Source organism: Phoenix dactylifera, chromosome 14 (assembly GCF_009389715.1).
Source record: "Phoenix dactylifera cultivar Barhee BC4 chromosome 14, palm_55x_up_171113_PBpolish2nd_filt_p, whole genome shotgun sequence".
NCBI lineage: Eukaryota > Viridiplantae > Streptophyta > Magnoliopsida > Arecales > Arecaceae > Phoenix > Phoenix dactylifera.
Genome location: NC_052405.1, coordinates 18336806 through 18359488, shown reverse-complemented (window position 1 = coordinate 18359488; position 22683 = coordinate 18336806). Strand labels below are relative to the sequence as shown.

At 35.5% G+C, this 22683-nt stretch overlaps 1 protein-coding gene across 1 annotated transcript; it reads right to left on the bottom strand.

Annotated features, from left to right (window-relative positions):
• Positions 1-4901: 4901 nt before the first annotated feature.
• On the bottom strand, positions 4902-21311 carry LOC120113095. Its single transcript, XM_039133859.1, has 6 exons — positions 20931-21311; positions 18290-19476; positions 6224-6415; positions 5972-6157; positions 5387-5654; positions 4902-5254 (listed from the first exon to the last, which is right to left on the bottom strand). Exons 2-5 carry the CDS (start codon positions 19443-19445, stop codon positions 5419-5421), a joined length of 1770 nt encoding a protein of 589 aa, XP_038989787.1. The 5' UTR covers positions 19446-19476; positions 20931-21311; the 3' UTR covers positions 4902-5254; positions 5387-5418.
• Between the last annotated feature and the right edge of the window lie 1372 nt (positions 21312-22683).

The window sequence follows — 22683 nt, the reverse complement described above, 5'->3', positions numbered from 1 at the left end:
ACTCTCACAAAATTAAATCCTCTTCTTTTTTTAAAAAAGAAAAAAAGAATAACATTCTTTATAATATTGAAAGTTTTTTAAAAATATTTAAAATTATCGATAATTTTAATATATTCCTGCAAATCTACTTTTTCTTAAAACTTCTTTAGAAAAGATAATTCATGATTCTTTTCATTCATACTGAAGTTAGAAAGTAATAACGGTATTTACCGGAAAACATCGAACACTTTGTATTATATATGTTATGTTTTAATTTTTAATATATTTTTAATAGAAATCAGATTGGATAAATATTCAAATTCTTGGTTTAATTCATTTTTATGCAAGTTATATAATTATATCGTATATAATTATTGCCTAAGGTGCTTCAGTTGCAATGTGGATTTTGTACATATCATTTATGGCCATGTCATCTATTTAGCTTTTATTATTGAATTTCACTCGATATCTGAAATATATCCAAATAATATCAGACTTATATCCATATTTAGATAGAGAAAATATAGATTTAATTAATATTCAATCTCTATCGATTTTTCCTTAAAATAAGTATGTGTAAGCTCCATGTACGATTCATTATCCTATCTATTTAATATATTTTTGTAGATCATAATACAAACATGTTTGATATGTCAACTACCTTTCTTTTTTGGGGCATATTATCTGGATCATGTATTATATATTTTACATGGGTTTTATGCTTGTGTTTTGTTTATATAGTCTTTGATACAATGGGTTCTTCGTACCTGCATGTTGCAATATGCATTTATTCAACGTACATGTTCCTCAAGCTTCATGTTGCATAGTATCTTGGCCACACTATCGGAGAATGACTATTTAGTAGTGTTTTTGGCTACACCACAAACCAGGGCTATTTACAAGTGTCAACGTGCATAAGCAAATGTATCATTTACAGATCTAGTTATGCACTAATAATTGTGCATTTTTCTGATTTCTTGATCAATTCATTTCATTTGTTTGTTATTTTTCTATATTTCTCATCATGTTAACTTTTTTAAAACAATTGAAGTGTGCACATTTGGAGAACTGCCTCCATGAAGCAAGAGAGGAAGCTCATACTAATCAATGTGCTGCAGATAGAAGGGACTCATAATGTAATACTTTTTGTCCCACTGCTGTAATGCATAGTTTATTTGAAAGATTATGCAGACTCATAGTGTTCTAGAGATCTTTCTTTGGCTAGGTATTCATGCACAATGTTTATTCACCTAAACTATTTTTGGTGTTAATGCCACCATCCTTATAATATTTGTTTCCACTCCATTGGATCAACCCAGCTGAAATAAATACAAAGTGGTCTGGCCTAGGGCGGGAGAGGGAGAGAAGTTAGCATCACATCCTGTCCTATTAAAAATGAGTATTATACTTGAAAGAAAAGAAAAAAGGTATGAGTGTTGTTCCGTCCCAGTAATAACTGTCTTTTTTTCTAGATGTAAAGAAAAGCTGTTGTTGATGGCTTATTTCTGGATATCAAGATCCATACCGATCCAACGATGATAGAGGTAACCGGATTTAGGCTTGGCTACACTCCAAGTTTTACTCTCGCTTTGTAGTATAGAGGTATAAAATATGAGTGACTATGGTTGTTTGGAATATAATTTTGGTTGTTTGGAAGGTTATTTTGGATTTGCCAAGAAATATAATATGAAATTATATTTTCTTTTGTGTGGATGATATTGAACAATTTGATTTCTGAATGAGATAATATTGATAAGACATATTATGGATTGCCGGTCGCAAGTTGAATTATGACACATTGGTTTGCCATCGTGGGCTGAAATATGGATATTTTTGTTTGCCACTGCGGCCGAAACACGGATATTATGGTTTGCGACCATGGGCCAAAGCGCGGATATTCTAGTTTGCTACCATAGACTGAAGCGTAGAATTGTGGTTTGATAGTCACAGGCCGAAGTTTGACCGTCGATAGTCCAAATCAAAAAGATAATTATTGACCAAAAATCTGATTAATAATGGAAGATTAGTTATACGAAATCACGGTTGAATAAAAAGTTTTTGTTTGATGATATGTCTGACATATTTTCTTGAAATGAGTTCTATGTTTGATGATTTACATTTATGTATGCATATTTATATGGATTTATTTGAGCTATGTTGAATAATTGGTAAGATGTTTTGTGATGTTGCCTACATTTTGATATGGTATATAGCTAATCTCTATTTTAAATTTAGTTTATCAATATTGGCATGAGTGTGGAGAATTATGATTGGGATATGAAGCTTGCATATCTCTTTTGTTTTTTCTTTCAGAGTTACAGGGTGCTTAGCCCCTGTTAGGTCGGATGTAGAGTTTGAGTCTTAAAGTTATTTGTTAGATTATTATAATTAAATTTATAATTAATTTAATTATTTTAGTTCTATTTAAAAATTTAATAATCTTAAAGATTACATTGGGGGTCATACGGCCTATCAGGCAGCTGAGTTGATTACCGGGTTTGAGGCGTGGGAGTTTGAATTATAGTTGCGTGGGAGTTTGAATTATAGTTCTGTGTGCATTGGTGGAGTTGATGAGACTGAGGACGTGATGGCACATATTTCAAACTGGTTGCAGAAGGCGACAAAACAAATGGTCTAACAAGAAGCAATTAGGAGAGGATGAGACCCAATCATGTTGGGGGGGGGGGGGGGGGGGGGGGGCGGAATGCAACACTGACAATGGCATTGGATGGTAGGTTGAAAGGCTTGCAATAATGGTGTTGACCCTAGTATGATTTTGATGTTTATAAAGCTATTGAGGTCATATAGTAGTACTAATGGCATTAAGTCAATTGATCCAGTACATAAATACTTAAGAAAGAAAGAAACAATGCATTCTTGAAACGCTTTACATGTACGATTGAAATAACTCTCAAGAACTCATTTTAAGATAAATTCATTGGAAGAACTAGAGGAAAAGCCTAAATTTTCAGTTTGACAAAGTTAAGAGTCAAGTTTTCTTAGTTAAAGGGCAATTTTGTCTTTTTCATAGTTAAAGATATGAAACTTCTATGTGCCAAGCATCTTAAATTACTTACAATGTCTTTTATTAGTTTCATGTGCAAATCTAACTTTAAGATGCAGAAAATCAGGGTTAGAGTCGACCTCAGAAAGTTTGGAGCCGACTCTGGCACATTTGGCACACTTGGCACAAGCCTAGAGTCGATCCCAGAAAGTTTGGAGCCGACTCTGATACATTTGGCACACCTTGGCACACTTGGCACAGACCTAGAGTCGACCCCAGAAAGTTTGGAGACGACTCTGGCACATTTGGCACACTTGGCACAGGACTCGGATTGACCCCAGAAAAATTGGCACAGTACTCGAGTCGACCCCAACCAGTTTCAACAAAAAATTGCTCTTTGGAATTTTCTATCAGAGTCGACTTCATCAAGCTCGAGTCGACCCCAACCAATTTCAACAGAAAATTGTTCTTTAGAATTTTCTACCAGAGCCGACTCCATCAAACTCGAGTCAACCCCAACAAAATTCGAGTCGACCCCAACTAGTTTGGACAGAAAATTATTCTCTGAAATTTTCTGTCAGAGTCGACCCTAGGCCAACTCGAGTCGACCTCAGGTCAGCTCGAGTCGATCCGAGCATGACTAACAGCTTAACAGCTAGTTCTGCAGATGTACTTTTTAAGGCTCCAACAGCTATAAACAGTTAGTTTCTTCAATCCAATGGCTAAGAACTGAGTTTTAGAGGTTGGAGAGGTATTTAAGAGCTACTCTTCATCAGAAAAAATATCTTTGTGGAAAATCAAGTGAGCATTCAAGAAAAAGAGAATATTTAAGAGAGTTCAATTGATTGCTTTAGCTCAAATCCAAAAGGAGGTTGCTGAGCAGAATTTAAGTGCCTTCAAGAGCTCAACCAACCTACTGAGAAGTGAAGCAATTTCAGCAAAGAAAAGAAAAGCATCTTCAAAGCGATAACTATTCTCTTTTTCTTTCCTTAGTGCATAATTGTTTATTTGCTCATTAAGGAGCTTTAAACTTTGATTCACTTATTCTTCTTGTAAGGTTTGTTGGTAAGCCTGTAAAATCAACTGTGTAGGTTTGTTGGTGAGCCCGTAAAACCAACGGATAGATTTTTGTTGGTGAACCCGTAAAACCAACTGTGTAGATTTTTGGATTGTGAACCTAGTAAAATAATCCAACTATAATCCGAGGTATTATAGTAAATTTCCAAGAAAATGCTTGGAAAGTGGGCGTAGGTGCCTTGGAGTGCACTGAACCACTATACGTGCTTGTATTTGCATTGTATTTACTTTGTGCCTCTTGCTTTATTTTCTTTATTATATTGTGTAATTGCTCGAGCTTGAATTCTTAAAGTGATTTAATTATAATTGACTAGAGTTTAACTAGAATAGTGGTATTTAGGCACTAATGCCACCGATGGTTAATAATAGTAGTTTTTGGCACTTTGTGCAACACATGCCACCGGTTTACGTGGCAATAGCCTGATGTTGGATTTCTAGTATCAATTTATAAGAATAATAATAATTTTTTTAAAAAAATATGTATTATTGATAATTTATTTTTTCATCATTATTATGTATTTTAATTAAATATCTGGCATGCTTTGAACCCACTTTAGGATATTATGTTGTTTATTTGGCAGTGTAGCTCATTACTATATTTCTCTATTTTTCAGATTTAAATGCATAGACGCATAATCGCTCGGGACTTGGAGAGTGCGCTAAATTTTCTGAAGATCTTAGTTACTTATCATTCTTGCTCAACACAATTATTTCTCATCTAAAACTAATCCTTGTATGATCTTAGTACCTCTAGTTTATATTACTATATCTCACAACAGTCCTGTTTGCATATTTGATTCTTATATATTACAAATATTAGAGTTTTGACTGCGTCTATGTGTAGTTATGGATATGGTTACTCCACTGATGGCTTGTTCTTCAATTGAGGGAGTCTCCGTCATTGAAACAGATCGACGTATGCATGTGAAAAACCAACAACATAAAGCAGCAATATGTCTTTCCAGGTCAATTTAACAATACAGTAAATTAATGTTGGAGAAGAAAGCTTCAGCTTTTGCAAACTTGGATGACTCCTGACATCATTATTATAATACAAATTGAGCCAAATCCATCTCTATGAACTGATGAAACTAAACTACTGCAGAAAACTAAGAATTTCTGAAGAAAAAAGATTCCTTCAGCACAAATATGATCACCACATGTTTGCAAACCGACCTTGATGTATGCTCCTTCCTGCCCACAAAAACGAGATGCATGAGCTCAAGTCATTTCACGCATCTTAGCAATATCATCAGCTCCACCACTCTTTTAAAGTATTCTTAGAAGACTCAAAAGAAAGAAAAGGTTAAGAAGAAACAAACTCACAGAAGTAAGAAGAAGAGCCAGATGATGGGAGTTTAGTTCCTCCTTTCCGCTCCACCCTCGGAACAGCAAACGCATGGAGGATTTTCATTTCTGCCTACGAAACCATGTACTTCTTCAAAGCAACTACTATGATAGGAATGACCACATGGTAAGACTACATGCACCGGAACCGCATCATTACTGGACCCCGTTGGCTTGAGTGCTAGGTCCATGTTGCAGAGCTGACACTTATAGCCTAGCAGTTCAGGCATATCATCTCCGGAGTCCGCTATAACAAAGATGAATTACTTTAGCATTTTACAGCAGCACCATATTCTCATTTCTATTGCATATATTACAGAATTAGCTGCATGTACGCGTAGTTATGGATATGGTTAAAGCCACCATCTCCTCAACTTGCTCCCTCATGAGCATGCTTATGTTCTCTGGATATCTTACCATCCGTGTTCCAACTATCATGACTACAATGACGGAATAGAAATCATGCCACGCCTGCTGCTCTGCTTGTAGAATTCTTTTGTTTGACCTGAATCTTCTGAAAGCTAAAATGCTGTATGAGAGGGAACAGAGAAGCTTGAGCCATACCTCTGATCCTGGTGTGTCGGAGCGGTAGCTGCAGGTCAGATGGTGTGAGGTCACTCTGGTCATGCCTTCGCTTTAATCGTCTGCTAGAGCTGGCTTGCTTAGCAGACCTCTGAGGAAGTAGTGGCCTTCCGAAAAGTAAAAAGGGTTCTTCTTTGTCATCAATTATGACCGGTTGGTCTCGATGCCCTGCAAGGCGAGACATCGTGAATACTGTTACAAACTGCTGCATTAGGAAACTTTAGCATACAATACCTGTGGCAAAATGAGGAGGGATAGCCCTGGGAGAAGACCCAGTTGGTGTTACTCTTATAGGCTTCGGGAAAGCACTGGAACTGCTACCACCAGCGTCAGCTCCGGCGACTTGGCCTGCACATGCTGGAAACCAGGATCCTTGGCCGCTTTTAGTTGGGTCTCGTAGAACAGCCTGGTCGCTAATAGTTTGATCTCCAAAAGTGCGAAGATAACAGCATAAGTATACCAGTCAATTGAAAGAGTCATAAACATGCATCCATAAGGGACGTGTGGAGTATAAGTTTGTGTATCAAAATAGCTACCACATATGGAACTATATCCATTTGGGAAAGTTAGATCAAAGAAAATGGACAAACATACTTTCGCTCACAAAAAATGAAAATGGACAGACATACTTGGTAATTGTCACGCCCCCGCCTGCACGGGGCACGTGAGGCACCTAGTGCCCATGTGGGGGCCACATGAGGGGGGAGCACAGGGCTTCCCTCCAAAACGCTTCTGCAGGATAATGCCCATGTGGGGGCCACATGAGGGGGGAACACAAAGCTCTCCTATCAGATATTGTCCGGTTCTGGAGCTTCACGCAAGCGTCCTTCACCCCTCCCCGATTTTGTTTTCCACCCAAAACACGTCTGCAAGATTAGGAGACACCCGCCTCATAGGCTCAGGCTCTAGAATAAGTCTTTCCAATGTGGGACTATTGGGCCTCACAGTAACGAGCTAATTAGGTAACATATTTATCGTCGAAAGTGAAAAACATAGCATCAAGGAGCACCTTTGTTTACTTAATTAGCTACCTGACTTAATTGTATATATTATGTCTTCAGCAATCTCTCCATTCTTTTGCATACTAAAAATTCAAACACTAAAAGAACAAATCTGATGGTTGCTTATTGCTTGACTGGTAAAATTTTCACATGGCCTCATTGCACCATAATTGTTTTTATGCTAGATTTAAACCTTTGTCCCTCTAAAACTTTCCGTAGCATTTAACTTTGAATTCACATCATTTATATCTTTATGTCATCTGCATATAACATGCATCATGGGTTTTTAATCCCCTAAATTGCAATAGTAACTCCACATACAACCAGTTTAAAGATATTAGAAATTTGTGCCGATTAATCCTTGAGTAGGTCGCTATAACTGAAAATGCAATTATCTCACAACAAATACTTGATCCTAGCACATGTAACGCCTCCTTCAAATATGTCAAAGTTTCATGTACCCATCAAGTGAGCTTTTCTCCCTTAAGTCATAGCATATGTCTCATATGATATTTACATATATTAGTCTTTTTCTTTTTGGATAAAAGATTTTATCGTATCTTAGCCAGTAAAAACCAAGAATAGATTTTTATTTTCTCATGATAGCCTAAACTTTCCATGAGTATAGCTAGAAAATGGTCTCATATTGCTGACCTTCTTGACATCAAACCTAATCAAGTCTTTGAAATGGTTGCCATTATTTTTAACCTCTTTCCACCTACTTGTCAATTTCGTAATGTGGCTATGTTTAATTCCTCACTAGTTCTTTCTTGTATGTTGCTTTTATTTCTATAAATGGATATCTCTTGCAATCAATTCACAGCATATTGAGGTCTTATTGCATAAGTTAAATTCTTATCTTGGATAGCTTAATTATATTACGTGACCCTAAAACTCCCAGTTGGAAAATCCCTAGGAAATGGACATGGCATAAACCTATGCAATCAGGCAAGCTCTTGGTATAAAAGTATATTGTTCGTTGTTTCATCTATTTCATATGAAACTTCAATTTAAATTATCTATATTATTCTTCAATGCTATATGATTTTTCTTTGTCGTCTAGTTTAAATGCATCATTTGTTTCAAAATATTCACTTATTGACTTTATTGATCACATGATCTGTGTGTATAAAATCTACAAAACATATATAGATTTTGGTCATTACGAATTTTAAACATTATTAATTAAGCCTAAGGATGCAGATTCCTAATTTAAATGTTACACTAATAGTTTTGCACCAATAGATCAAGACATCAATCTTAGCAGCAAGAATCTAGATCAATTCTTTGTACCTATATATGATATATAGTTGTATATACTTATAGTGTAATGTTGTTTCTCTTTGAATTCTAACCCGATGCATGTCTCTTCACTTTGGTCCTCAATACATTTCCAATGTTACATAGAGTATAAGCTAGATTCAGTCTAGTAGGATTGAAAACTTAATCCAATCAATAAAAGATCATTGATGTAATGGCTAAATTAAATATTTACACTAGTCTAACTTAGAAGCCAAAATCAAAATATGTTCTATAGATCACTATATTATCAATCATTGATTATGAATTTTCCCTCTCTGTAGAATTTTGCTTTTGTTTTTGTATAAAAGATCCACGAAATCCAAGCAAGGCCTCACTTAACCGATCATCTAATGATTGGTTCAATAGATCCAAGTGAGACTTGTCAATCAATCTAGTCTTGGGTTCTTCACCATTCTTTACTGAAGGGGACTTTCAATTTTGTTAGGCAATTGAAAGTCAACTACATAGGTATTTCCAATTAAATGGGTAGATCGTGCATGTAATTGTAATAAGTGTATTAGATGATGAAAAAATACATATAATTAAAGAAGATAATCAAAAGCAAGAATAAAATAAATATAAACTAAATAAGAAGCCAAAGAGGCTTGAAAGACATAAATGGAAACATGTTTGATGAGTTTTTAAAGAGCATTCATTAACAAGTCTTCTAAAGCAACTATCTTGACAATGAAAGTTTCTGAACATACAGACAAAGGTTAGTTTAATAAATTCCAGGTGGCGAAAGCCTCCCCTTTTACATAAATAAAAGATAATGAAAGTTTCAATGACCCTACTCTCTAATTGACCAAACAAAAATGAAGAAAACTTCTCCATGAGGTGAAACTCATGTTGGATTATTCTAGCTTTCGTAGGAAACTTTCCATCATCCGATGACAATGCTTGAGACTTGTGCAGATATATGTTTAATCCCTTATTGATTATCTATCAGAGAGATCTTGGGCACTTATATAGAACTAAGGAACTCAAATAATACTTTACTACTAGAATTTTTAGGTGAGGTCCTGAGTTGTTATAAAATAGCGTCAGAGCAGATCCAATCTATGGCCCAGATATATAAAATAGAGAATATTACAATATAGATCTAGATTAAATTTGGGGTACTTATAGTTTAATTTGAATTGATTTGGATCCTTAGCCGAGTGAGGACACCAAAGCTTAAATCTAGGAAAGTATGTGAGGACTCATGCAAGCATGTATTTAGTTCTATATCAATTATTTGCTGGAAATACAAGACTAAGAAACCCAAATAATATCTTTTGGCTTATCTTTTTGGGTAAGGTCTTGGGTTGTTACAATGTATAAGCATTAAGTATAAGAGGTTAAATTTATACTTTTCCTCCATAGAGTCTCACTTTTGAGAACTTGTTGGGTTTTCAGCTTCTTTGTATTATCTTTTGCACAAAGATCACTAGAATTTACATGTATATACTATAAGTAATATAGCCATGTAGAACAGAATAACTATGTTGATGAATGAATGACAAAAGCTTATTTTCCTTCTTAAAAGATGGATTTCTTCTAATTATCCCTTTTCTATGCTTCTCGGTGGATTCCCAAAGGGTGGGTGGCATTCCTCTCCTTCTTAGTGGATTTCTTGAAGGAAAAGGCATAACATTTATGTGCTCTTGTATTACCTCCTTTTGCCTAACTCAGCACCAATTCTTTTTGGCATCAAATAGTATTGGAGCATAGGTAGTCTCAAACATGGTTTTGTTGACTTAGGGATAGAATATTTGGCGAGATTAGTGCAACTTCTAAAAGTGCATACTGCACACTATGATACTTTGGGATATAATAAATCACATTTCAGAGTATGGCATCCCAGCAATGATGAGCAAAGCCTTCTCATCAAGTCATTTTAAGGGTCAAAATACCTCAGATTTAACTCAGCTACCAATTTATGATTTGGAATTATTAGAAGAGATCAATTTCATGCCTTAACATAAGGCACATCAAATAAGAAGATTAGCTGGACGATATCATCATCAATAGATATGCAAGTTTTTTTGCAAGCATCCTACACTTCCAAGTTGGGACAATACTATGATGATGCTTCTCTCTATTTATAATGATTTTATTTCCATTAACAATATTATCATTGCACCTCTCATTATTTATCATGACATTATTTCCATCCTTATGATCCCATCAATACTAGTAAAGGAAAATGCTTTGGATCACACATTAATGCATGTGAGAAGATCATAAAGTCCACCTAATGTTGGATTAACTGATCCACCAACTCTTATGTGACATGCTGATTCCTTATGTCATGTTGCAAGAGAAAATTTTTGTTTGCAAAAAAATGTCACGCCATAGCATTATTCCTATTACAAAGTGAACTATCAAGGTCCTAGTTGACCAAACAAGTAAATCTCTTATAGTTGTACCAAAAGACCTAGGTTCAAATTTTGCTCTCACTAAGATTCAGAGATTAGGGATATTTGGTGGAGGGTAATACCCCATTGAGTAGCCCATTTTCTATGAACCTTTGTTACCCAAAAAATAAATAACAATAGCGAACTCTTAAAACATTTGTAGACTTCGTGATTTGGTGCTTACCCTGATGATCACACCCTTTTGCTTAAAAGCCAAACATTCCTAATTCCAATCAAAGATGGTGTATCTCCAAAATTTTGGATCTAGGTAATTACAACACTAGTAGGTCTCTCAGCCATTCTTTGAATAAAGAAATATATATATATATATAGCCTCTCATCCAAACCAGATAGTTAATGTATCAAGTAATGACTAATTTGAGAGAATAAACTATGAGAAAGATAAATAAGGATCTCAAGAAAGATGAGCAAGACTCTAAAGAAATGGTTCAAGAAAGAAATGGTAAAAGGATCATCATACAGTGCATAAGATCCACAATCCCATCATAAACATATGCTTCATTTAGTATATACCTTGATCCAGAAGGATTACCAGACTCAATGTGGACCACTTTGGCCACTACAGAAAGCGCTGAATAAGGTTCAAGAGTAAAAGAAGGCCATATCTTAGTCTATAATGTTTAATTGAGATGATCTTTTTTTTTTGAATTAGATTACTTTTCAAGATTTATGACATGGAGCCAACCCTTAAGGGATTGAAATGGATTGAAATTATATCGTTTAGGCTTTGAAACAGGCCGTTCAAACTAAAAATTATCCTTTTGGAAAAGGCTTTGATCAGACATATTTTTCAATCAAAGAAGAATCAAGTGGAGCGACAAAAGATAAAGTTGATGTAGGAGTTGGAATCTACCTTTCATAAAATTTTATTTTTTATATGCTTATTTCTATTAGTCATGTTTACTTTTGGAAAGATAGTTCTATTCGAACTAGGAGAGGAATTCAACATAATTGTGCAAGAAAGAATCTCATTATTATTATAAATAGAGGCTATGTATCTTAGTTTTGATTTATCAATCAAATCATCAATTGATCAACAAAAAAAATGAAGATTTAAACCCTACTTTCATCAATTTTCTATCTTTTTCTTAATTTTTTTGAGTGATTCAAGTTGAGCTAGTTGAGAAAAATATTCTTTCTCTTTGATTAGATCAAGTTGGTATCAAAGCTTCAGTCCTCTACATCTATGGAAGACTTAGTCTATGGAGCTTTAGTCTCCAATTAGATGCACAAGCAATACAAGTAGATAGGAGAAGGGCCATCCATGTGTGAAGTATATTGTAGGACAAAAGTGAATATGGCTGCTAGTTTTACCTCGATGGATGATAAGATGAAAGGATATCTTGTATAATTATATAAGAAGATTGCCCAACTTACCAAGAATCATATCTTGGTTGGGAATGCCTTCATCACAAACTATAGAGAAGTTGTCTTCCAAATCTGGAGATGAGGATCTACCATCTAGCACAAAAGATTAAGGTTGAAAACTATCTCCAAGTAAAGCGAAGTAATTCAGTCATAAGGCGAAACATTTCTCCATCATAAGTTTTGATTTAGTAAAAGCGTAATTCTCTAGATAGAGGGAACTCTAATCAAGAAGAATCACTAGATTTGATATAGATCATTTTGACTACTATAGGTAGGGCTGGATAGGGTCAAAGAGTGAGATCTGCTATATTAGAAAGCTGAATTGCATGCCATAATTCTATAGACTATATTTTGGTCATATGATGCTTGGTTAAGATGATTTTTTTTTCAAATTGGGTTCTTTTTGAGATCTAAGTTATAAAGCCAACCCCCTAGGGGATTCAATCAGATTGGACTTCTGCTGTTTGGACACCAAAATGGTTCGGTCAAATTAATTTTTTTTAAAAAAAGATTCTGACCAGATATATCTCTCAATGCAAAAAGAATCGAGCAGAGCAATAGAAGGCAAAGTTGATGTAGGAGTTGAGATCCACTTTCTGTAGGATACTAGTTTTTTAATATTTATTTCTACTAGTCATGTTTATTGTTTGGAATGCTAATCCTATTCAAAATAAGAGAGAAATCTGATCTAATTATTAGGGAAGGACCTTGCAATTATTACAAATAAAGGCTAGGTACTTCAAATTTGATTCATCAATTGATCTATGAAAGAAAAGAAGACTTAAACCCTACTTTCACTAATTTTACAACTTTTTCTATATTTCTTTTGAGAGATTCAAATTGAGTGGGTTGAGAAAATTTTTTCTTCTCTCTAATCGATTCAACCCTCAACAAACATTCGAATAACAAGACCATCAAAGAGTACATAAACTAAATTAGGAAGTATATCTATCAAGCTATTGTAAGTTTTTTTTTTAATTTACTAATGGGATCACAAGCATCTATTAGACGCTCTTTATTGAATAAATCATGCACATTGAATGTGCCAAGATTAGTATGAATTATGGCACTTAATTATATTGAATTCAATAATGATTATATGATGAAGCATTGGGTTAGATGTTATATGGATGGATGGCATCCTTATCTCTATTTATTTCCATCATTCAACATAAGCATTCATTTTATGGAGTTAAAAGTTTCACAAAATGTGAAAATTCTCACATAATGAAGAATATGATCCTTAGACTAATAAAAAGAAGTCAAAAAAAAAAAATCATCAAACTATCATGTTATGAAATACTATTGTTGGATTCAAGGTTTGTCGTATCGTATCGATACGCAGTATAGGAGGCATATAGATACTCGGTACACCAAACCCTACCTGACGTGCTGATACTATAATAGGATGGTGCAAGTATAGGATCCAATATTGAGATGGTGAAACTTAGTTGGATTTCATCATCAACTCAAACATTGATACTCCTCAATTAGGAAAGTCTAAAACTTGAGCTTTCCATGCACTTGACTCCAAGTCAACCCAAATTTGTTGAGAATTTTGGGAAGATAAAAGTGAAGCCAACATATCCACAAAGTAGAATTAATGATCGATTCTATTAACATTTGGAGAGACCCTTCCATCTTCTGGTAAACCATACATGAGCAGTAAATATGCATTGTTATAGTTAGTTTCATAGAGACTAAGTGGTCCTTCCTCTTCAAGCTGTAGCCACCACTTATCCTCTAGATTGATTTCCATCTCGCTAAAAAGAACCTAGCATCTGTAGGGATGCGGCCTTGGTGAATGATTGGTCCAACGGCAGCTCCGGCGGTCTTGGAACATAACATAGAGATCTACCCAGTTGATCTTCAGCTTAAAGAGATCAAATTCTTTTTCATTCTTGGGGTGCTCTATCTTCTAAAATCTTCTCGCAGAGTTGTTGTTATCGATGGCTCCTTCATCAGGTCAGGAGAGGAATCTTGCATGCTTTATGTTGATAGTATGTTGGTTGGCAATGGCATTAGTTATAATGTATCACATCATACTATTTCATTTATGTGTTCGTGCTTACCACATGCATGCCTAATAATATGCCAAGTACAAGCATGTAGGTAATATGTCAGATGCCAATATAATGTGCCAGTAGGGTCTTGGCACAATATATACGCATGCTATACTGACTAACTTCAATTCATATATTGTTTCCAATAATAATCTTTTCTTCTAGACATCTTGATGGATCCTCAAAGGTTAGTGACGTCCCACACTCCCTTCTTGGTAGATCCCTTTAGGTAAAGGGCATAACATTTACTAGATCTTTTGTTACCTCCTTTCCTCTAACTTGATTTTGAGGCAGGCTTCAATATTTGTAAGGCCACATTTATTCTAGGTTCTACCTTGTGTTTCACTTACTAAGGACTTTCCTTTACAATCTTCATGTGATACATGGCCATGCTAACTATGTTGTCCAACCTTGATGCACCAAACGTCTTTCTTTGTGTAAACGAGATCGTCTCCAATAAGTATACGAGGATTGGAGAGGCCCAGTCTTTAAATTAAGGCTAAAATATTTCGTTGCTTGCTGCACTCTTCGTTGTCTCTAGGTTCCAAAGTATCCTTTCTTTCTTATTTACTTTTCATTCTTTCTTTTAATGAGATATCTTTCTTGGTGCTAATGCTCTACAAGTCATTCTTTTGGATAATGGTGTCGGAATGCATTTTATGATTATCTTTGACCACTCACTTATAGATCCTCTGTTATTGAGAAGGAAGATCTCGCAATTCTTTTAGCCTGTGATTCTTGTATTAAAAAAAAAATACCTAAAAACTCCATTCATTAGAATAAGCCCTTCTCTTCACCAACTTTTGGACATTAGAAGCTATCTTTGATGAAACTTTATTGTATGGAAGTAAGATTACTTTGTATAGTGCATCTAGTAACTTTCTATCGTGGGTTGAAATTGGGGCCTTGCCAACTTCTATAAATGCCACTAAGTATTTGACCACCTTCTTTATGTAGTTTGTTTGATGGAGTACATGCATGTGCTATAGAATTGTTGGGGTCTATTCTAAAAAGAAAAAATATCTAATCTAGGCCTCATTGCCTTTCTATTAAGGCAAATAGTCCAACTCCTTGTTGCTCATAGGATTAAGGGTAAGCAATATTCCACAATAGTAGCTCTGAGATACTAAGCCTAGGGTGCACATCCAGCGATCAATTCAATGACTCAGAGGGCTTCCCTCAACTTAGATTGGTGTTGTCACCTCTTCTTAGATTGGAATGATCATTGCTTCCCGACAACTCTATATTCATCCCAAAATGATCAGCTCCAATGGATCAATTGACTAGTAATAAGATATTTATGATGCCGATTATAAGTGGTATAGAGTGGGGTTAGAAGTTTCGAAAAAAATCAAATGGGAAAAAATATGCACTTTTGCTTTTTTTGATGTGACGACTCAGAAAAGTTCCTTGTCGAAGCTTTCCATAAAAAAGGAACAATCCAGTAAGTCAATGCTGTCAAGCCAGTGAGTAGGGAGGTCCGGCTTTGCAGTCTGGCGGGTCAAGGGATGAGAGCGAAGAAAGCAGTTTTTCCTCGATGGATAGGCTCAGTTCAGCTCACAAAGCCAATCAATAAGTTTGGGTCATTCCCAAACCTCTAAGGGTGCATTGGTCTCCCAATCGATTTACCAACACAGCAACAGTTGATTGCTTGGAAGGGAGATATCAAAAAATCATGCTCGGTAAGGTCGGTTCAACTCTGTATATAGATGTATCGTATCGACTCCTCCACCTAACTTCAATATCTCGGGAGTAGGAAGTTGTTATAGATTTTTGGGATATCAGCCCCTATCAAGTAAGGCCCAGCTCCTGGACTGGAATGGCCCTCAATTAAGTGGAAAATAGTGCCTTAAAATCGCCATCCAACATTTAAGCTGTGATCTTTTTAATCAGAGGCCATCCATGTAATAATCGGACGGCCCAATTTTAGAAAATAGATCTCCCTAGTCACATGCAAACTCGATATGAGCCCGCCATAATTTGGCCCAAAATTTTAGTAACAAAAAAATTCTATCCAAGATGTTGTCTTTAAAATCTCTTGAGAAGCTTGCTCTTTGCACTTGCTTCCTAAACTCTTCTTTTTGCAATCCAAGATGTTGGCTTCAGAATCTCTTAAGAAGCCTGCTCTCGCACATGCTTCCTAAGCTCTTCCTTTTACTTTTATTCTTAATAATCCACTTCACGTGCCCAAATCAAAACAAACTCTTGCAACCATTCCCACTTAAGTACCTAGTTGGAAACAAATTCTTAGAAAATAGTCCAACCTGCTATTCTACATATGCTTTTATTTTTGTTTCCAATAAAATCCCAATCATGGTGCATATATAACCACAAACAATTAAGCAAATTACATTAATAAGCATGTCATTATAATCCAACATCCTAGAATCAATAATAGCATATCTAACTATTTTACATAAATTCACGGAGCAACATCGATATCCTAATCCCTAAAACATCTGGAAATAGCATTTAACTTATGAAGGTATATATGATGACATTCATTCCTTTTTTAAGGCCTTGAAAAATTAGGTCCCTGTACACATTAAGAGAATGAGGTTTTTTAGTGCAAACAAATTACAATGATAAATGATGTTCTGAGTGCAATCAACTTGATATTCATTAGCTGTCATTAGTAGTGCTAATGCATAAAAGTCATACTATTCCATACCAATAAGATATCAGTACTTGTGCTCCTATCAGTACCATATTACACTAACGTATGGTGCATCTCCTCATTTTTGTTGCACTATAGCTAAGAGGCATACCATGGGCTGATAAGGTACTTTACCGACACTCTACCACTAAAGGTAGTACTTCTATTGTTGGCCATCAAGCTTTAGCTCATATTCCTTCCCATTAGGGACCTGTTTGGTTGTTAGGAATGCAAATCATTAATGACTTTTGCATTCCCAAAGTATGTACTTCTAGGAATCATTAAGAATGATTGGTTTTGATTCCTAAACTCTTGGATAATTCCAAAGGCCTTGAGCAAAATGACATCTGCAATGGTGCTACTTACTGTATCTTCAATTTGCATTTTTTTTTCTTTAAAGAAAGGATAGGCAAGGCCTCACTTATTTTATTAAAATGAAAAGAAGATATAAGAAGTATCAGTAAAAGAAAGACTAGAAAGAACAAATGAGAAACAGTTCAGAGGACAAAAGAAGGGGGGAGAAGGCCGGACAGGCGCTGGAGCTTGAATTTCTACAGGAGAGGCAAAATGTTAAAACTTTATCATATTCATCTCACAATAAATTAGTAGAAGTCGTTTTAATTTTTGAAAAGAAGTGTTAATCACACAATTTATTATATTTTCAATAAGACTAATAATTTATAATATATTATAATAATTATATGTTTTATTATTCACACACATATTTAACATCTATGGAAGTGCGATAATACCGTACTTGGTATTTTTTACTTTCTACTTTTGTTATGTTTTTTGCTTCATTATCTCAATTAATTAGGTTTTGCATTTTGTTTCAACTCTTTCCCGCAGAGAGAGTGAGAGAAACTAAAGACTAGAACTATAATATTTTTTCCAACGTATAAAAGAATAATTTTTGAACTGGTTTTCATGCAGAAGGAAATGGATTGGTTTCATCTATGATGATGATAAGAACTTCAATATTTCGCTATCTAAAACTTTATAAAGCTAGAAGATTCAATATCTAGTAGAAATATCTGTGAGTACTCGGAATATTTTCAAGTAAATTCAGCATCGACCACCAGGTCAAAGAAATCTATCAGAACCAGTTTGGATATTCACACATGAATATCTTGCAGGAATCAGACCTATTGGCCACTCGACCATCATCTTCTAAAGATTTGATCAAGTCCTAGTCTAAGTTCTGGCCTGCAGATTTGTTAGTCTGCAGAAAAGAAGAAATATCTATATAGATCTTTTTTTTCTTTCCATAAGGTTTAAGCTGGTAGGTATTGGATCGATATGGGCTATGCTTAAATAAGCACCTCAATCCACCAATCCAGTAGAAATTTTAGTCCGATTCTACTAGATTACCCAAATAGACCCTCAATAGGAAAAGACCAGCACAAAATAAATATAATCTAAAAAACAATATATCTAATGTTTAAAAATTTGCTATAAAGAAACAAAGATATAGAGCATCCATAACATACCATAGTAACTTTGAAAGCTACGAGCCCCTCCTGCCTCATTATAAGGAGAAAACATCAGATCCCGAGTCTGCCTTTGGAAACTTGGTGACGCTTTTGGCAGAAGCCAAGGATAATTAGCCGTTGGCACACCCTGTTCGATACTTTGCCCTTGTTCTTGAGGTTCCGGCGAGCTGCCATAAGGGATGGGCGGCGCAGAAGAACTAGCGTGCGCGGCCGGCGACGGCGGACGCCCATGCGCTATCCAGTAATCAAATTCGTAAGCTCCTCTGACAGCATCTTCCGCAATCCTGTCGTACGCATACGGTGCAGTCTGCTCGCTGGCTTGTCCGCCGTCATCCAACATGGTCCCATGAGAATATATATTATCTACTCCGGGATTATTATTATTATTATGAGATTGATATCCTCCTGTCCAGTTGCCTCCTAACCCAGTTTCCAGCAAACCCGCATCAAGATGAGGAGCAATGGTTTGATAACTGTGGCCACCCACATCTCCTCTCTGATCATGAAACCAAGTTCCAAGAAGTGTATTATTTCCAAGACTAGCACTCAGAAATCCTCCATCAGTTGATTGATTTTGATAGCTCCAGGGCTGGTATAAACTGGGCATGACACCGTACTCTCTCCAGTGGCGATCACCAGCTGAACCGTCCAGCTGAAATGCATTCTGTCCGGCGTTTGTGTTGCTCATGCATCCCATCGGCACATTACCGGCCACGTCGAGATAGCTTTGCCCAAGTTGCAGCGAAGGAGAGTGACCAAGCCAAGTTCTAGCTCCCACAATATCACTGCCAGAAATTGGAATGCCATGAGAATGCGACGGCAAAGTTCTACTTGTATCTTCTGCTGGTGCTTGAATTCTTCGGTCCTGGAAACCACCCCAATATCCTGGAGGCACGTTCCAACCAAAATGATGGCTCTGCGTATTAGTTGGCAACACTACGTTCTCCATGTCATTAGGAACCTGTGACCGCATAAGTCCAGCCATTGTGCTGTTTGATGGCGAGGAATAAGCCATGCTACCTGCAGATCCACTAAGAAAATATTCATGGGTTGCTGGCAGCGAAAAGCTGCGTGCTTGGCCCGAATCAGATACTGAGCGACCCTCATTCCTATGACGGTACCTACTTTGAGATCCAGGGACCATGTCATCCATTGTCTTCACAGGAATCTCGTCAAGGTTGCACCTGCCCAAACCAAGTGGTGATATATATGAGCGTCGGATGATGTTCCGATAGCAATGGGTAAGAGAGATTATCAGAAGATCAGGTAGGGGAACTAATAAAAAATATGTAGAAGTACTAAAAAAAAAATCATTCCTGGTTATTATGGATCCAACTCGCAGAGTAAGAAAGGCAGGGTATGGTTATTCAGATTGAAGTCTATATGCAACTTTTTAGATGGACAACGAGTACATCATGCAGGATTTGGTATGGCAAAAGTAAGAATAATGCCAGGAAAAAAAATCTCCACATTATATTTGATTTTCAAATACTGTTTTTGATATTTCTTCTATTTTCATATGCTGATTTCAATTTTCTTCAGCTCTCTGCATGACATGATCAGAGAATATTCCATATTAGTATAATCAGGGAAGAGCCTTGCAAGATTAAAGTCCTATCGACATTCTTGAAGAGACTGGGACCATATAATATTATGGTGGTCAACTTTTATCCAGCCATTTGAAACTTAAAACTTACAAATAGTGTGTCAATCCCTCATGTTCGCTGATCCTTAGCATTATAAGGAGATGCTTTATGCTGAGGTTGTCTAAAGTTGAAGATTTTCAGGTTTATCCAACTGTGCTTGTCTATAGCCACTACATGACTTTGCGAGTACCATCAAAGAGCCATTGTTTCTTTAAGAATTCATTGTGTTTTATATGGGTACTTTCTGTAAGCGATATTTAGTGAATTTATCCATGTCTAGGAGAAAAAAGAATGAAGGAAAAGTATAACTCCAGTATAGTATACACTATACTTGTACACTAAACAAATAATTAGGTAATTTTCTAAAGTTCTAAAAAGCAACCTATGATCCAAGATAACAAATTTCATGATGTGTCAAATTCTTCAAAACTTGCTTCCAAAATCCAAATGGACAGAACAACCAGACTGCAAAGGACAGGAGTCCGCTATTTTCTTCATTGTTTACAAGCAAGGAAGTGAATTGCAGCTCAAGTAATTATATAAGAAAGGTCACAAAAAATTGACCATTTATTAAGAATCAATAAACAAGAAATGAGGGGAATCTTATTTCTTCCACACATAATTGACAAGACAACCTCAATCTCACAAAAAAATAAATAAAAATACATAAATGACAAAACAACCAAGAAAATGATTATGGGAATCTTCCAATAAAACTTCCAATACCAAATAAAATAGCAATGCTCAAATTTATGCCCGTAAACCTTTTTTTTCTTACAGCTTAGCAGGGTCCAAACCTATATCCATCATTAGTTATAGTAATAACATTTTTCATAGAATAATCATCTTAATATTTGCTCTCTATTTTGTAATTTCCTCTTAGAAAGAAGCAAGATGAGCCTTGAAAGAAGCTCTGTAGAAATAGAAGTTGAAAAGATGATAGAAAAACATAAATTCTATAGTAGCAAAATATCAAAATATTACTTTAGTACCTTCACAAAGCCTTCAGTGGAATCTAATATGAGTGTTAGATTGCCTCTTTCCACCAAGATTATAGTATCTTGTAGAATGAACTCACCCTATTATATGCCAAAGCATCTAATCAGTTAGGCAGAATATCTAGGTATAACTGTTCATCTTACGAAATGAACTCTCCCATTTACCAAACCTGCCAAAGTACAAAACCAACAGCACAATATCATATGTCTAAGAGATGAATTGGGGAAAGCACAATCTTATTTTCAAGGCCAACTACATAATGTCAAGATCTATTTTCACGTTGCAACTTCAATTTCTAGGCCTCCCTTGTTCGTATCTTTTGACAAGAAGTCTCACGACTAATTAGATGATAACCCATTTCTTTCTTAACCTTTACTGGATACTAAGAAATTTAACTGACTTTTTTTTAAAAAAAAAAACTTTTACTGAATAGTACCTTGACACAAATATCCTAAATTTGCGCCACATTTGTTAGATACATGAACATATAGAACACATGTATTAAAGGAGCCCAATACCTAATCTATTAATGCATCACACCAGCATGCAACCAATATACACCTCAAGATTCGCTTACGAAATATAGAAAAAAGATATATTTGAAGGTTCACTAAGGAAGGAGAGAGAGAGAGAGAGGCCGGGGGGAAAGATATATTTGAAGGTTCACTAAGGAAGGAAGGAGAGAGAGAGGGGGGGGGGATACTTGAAGATACACCTATTTACCAACAGGAAACCTAATTGATTTCCCTGATGAATCAATTAAAAGGAAAGAAATTTAAAATTTCAAGGAAGGAAATTTAAAATTTCAACAAGAAAATATTGAAGAGAACCTGGCTAAGCAGAAGAAGTATACAGATGTGGGAAAACATATTTAGAAAGATCAAAAATGCACATAAGAATGTAGAATATATGAGTCTACTTATAATTAAGAGATCCAAATCCGAAATAGAGGTATAGATATTAACGTACATATATGCATATATACACACTTCATACATATATGAATATATAAGGTAAAGTTATCAGGGCCGTCCCAGTCCAAAAAAGGCCCACCGCAAAAAAGACCTCAAAGTCAAAATGGAAAAGAAAAAGGCCCGTTTGTGGGTTCGCCTTAGACTGGCCTACTGTAGGAAAGGCCTCAAAGACAAAACGGCCTTAGGCCCTCACATACATTAGACTGCTCCTGAAAGTTATAACAGTCCCACCAACCATCTTTGAAAATTGTTCCTACCAAAAAATAACAATTTTACCACTATGTGTTGGCATCAATGTATTTTTATCATTTTAGCTGTGCACTTCATGTATGAAAAAGTAAAGCATTTAATGCAAAAATAAATGCGCATTAGGTGCATGAATTAAATGACCAAAACAATGAAAAAGAAAATATGTCATTCTCTAGTGGAAAATATGCATGTACAGATGCATGTATCTACATATCAATCAGATGGTTGAAAGAGTCATAATAAGTGAACGATATAACAAATCCCTAATGCTATCTGAATCTAATAATGAAGAGTTACTTAAATGGATGGGCAATTGATGATTTGAGGCCATATTTTTTGTCAATATCTGATATAGATAAATATACTGAAAAAGGAAACATTAGACATGCAGGTTCTCAATTCTCACATTATATTAACTACAAAATAAAGACATTAGTAAGAAAAGCAAACAATGAAAACTTGAATTTCAAAAAATATAAAAAACACAAATGAACAACAAGAAGAGCTGGAATTGATTAAAGAA

What these genes read in the sequence shown, in the direction of transcription:
- LOC120113095 (XM_039133859.1), bottom strand. Translation starts at nt 19,445, where the DNA reads ATGGATGACATGGTCCCTGGATCTCAAAGTAGGTACCGTCATAGGAAT. An exon ending in CCCTCCTCATTTTGCCACAG is followed by an intron (nt 6,158 to 6,223) that starts GTATTGTATGCT and finishes CTCGCCTTGCAG; the next exon opens with GGCATCGAGACCAACCGGTC. An exon ending in CCGACACACCAGGATCAGAG is followed by an intron (nt 5,655 to 5,971) that starts GTATGGCTCAAG and finishes TCTTTGTTATAG; the next exon opens with CGGACTCCGGAGATGATATG.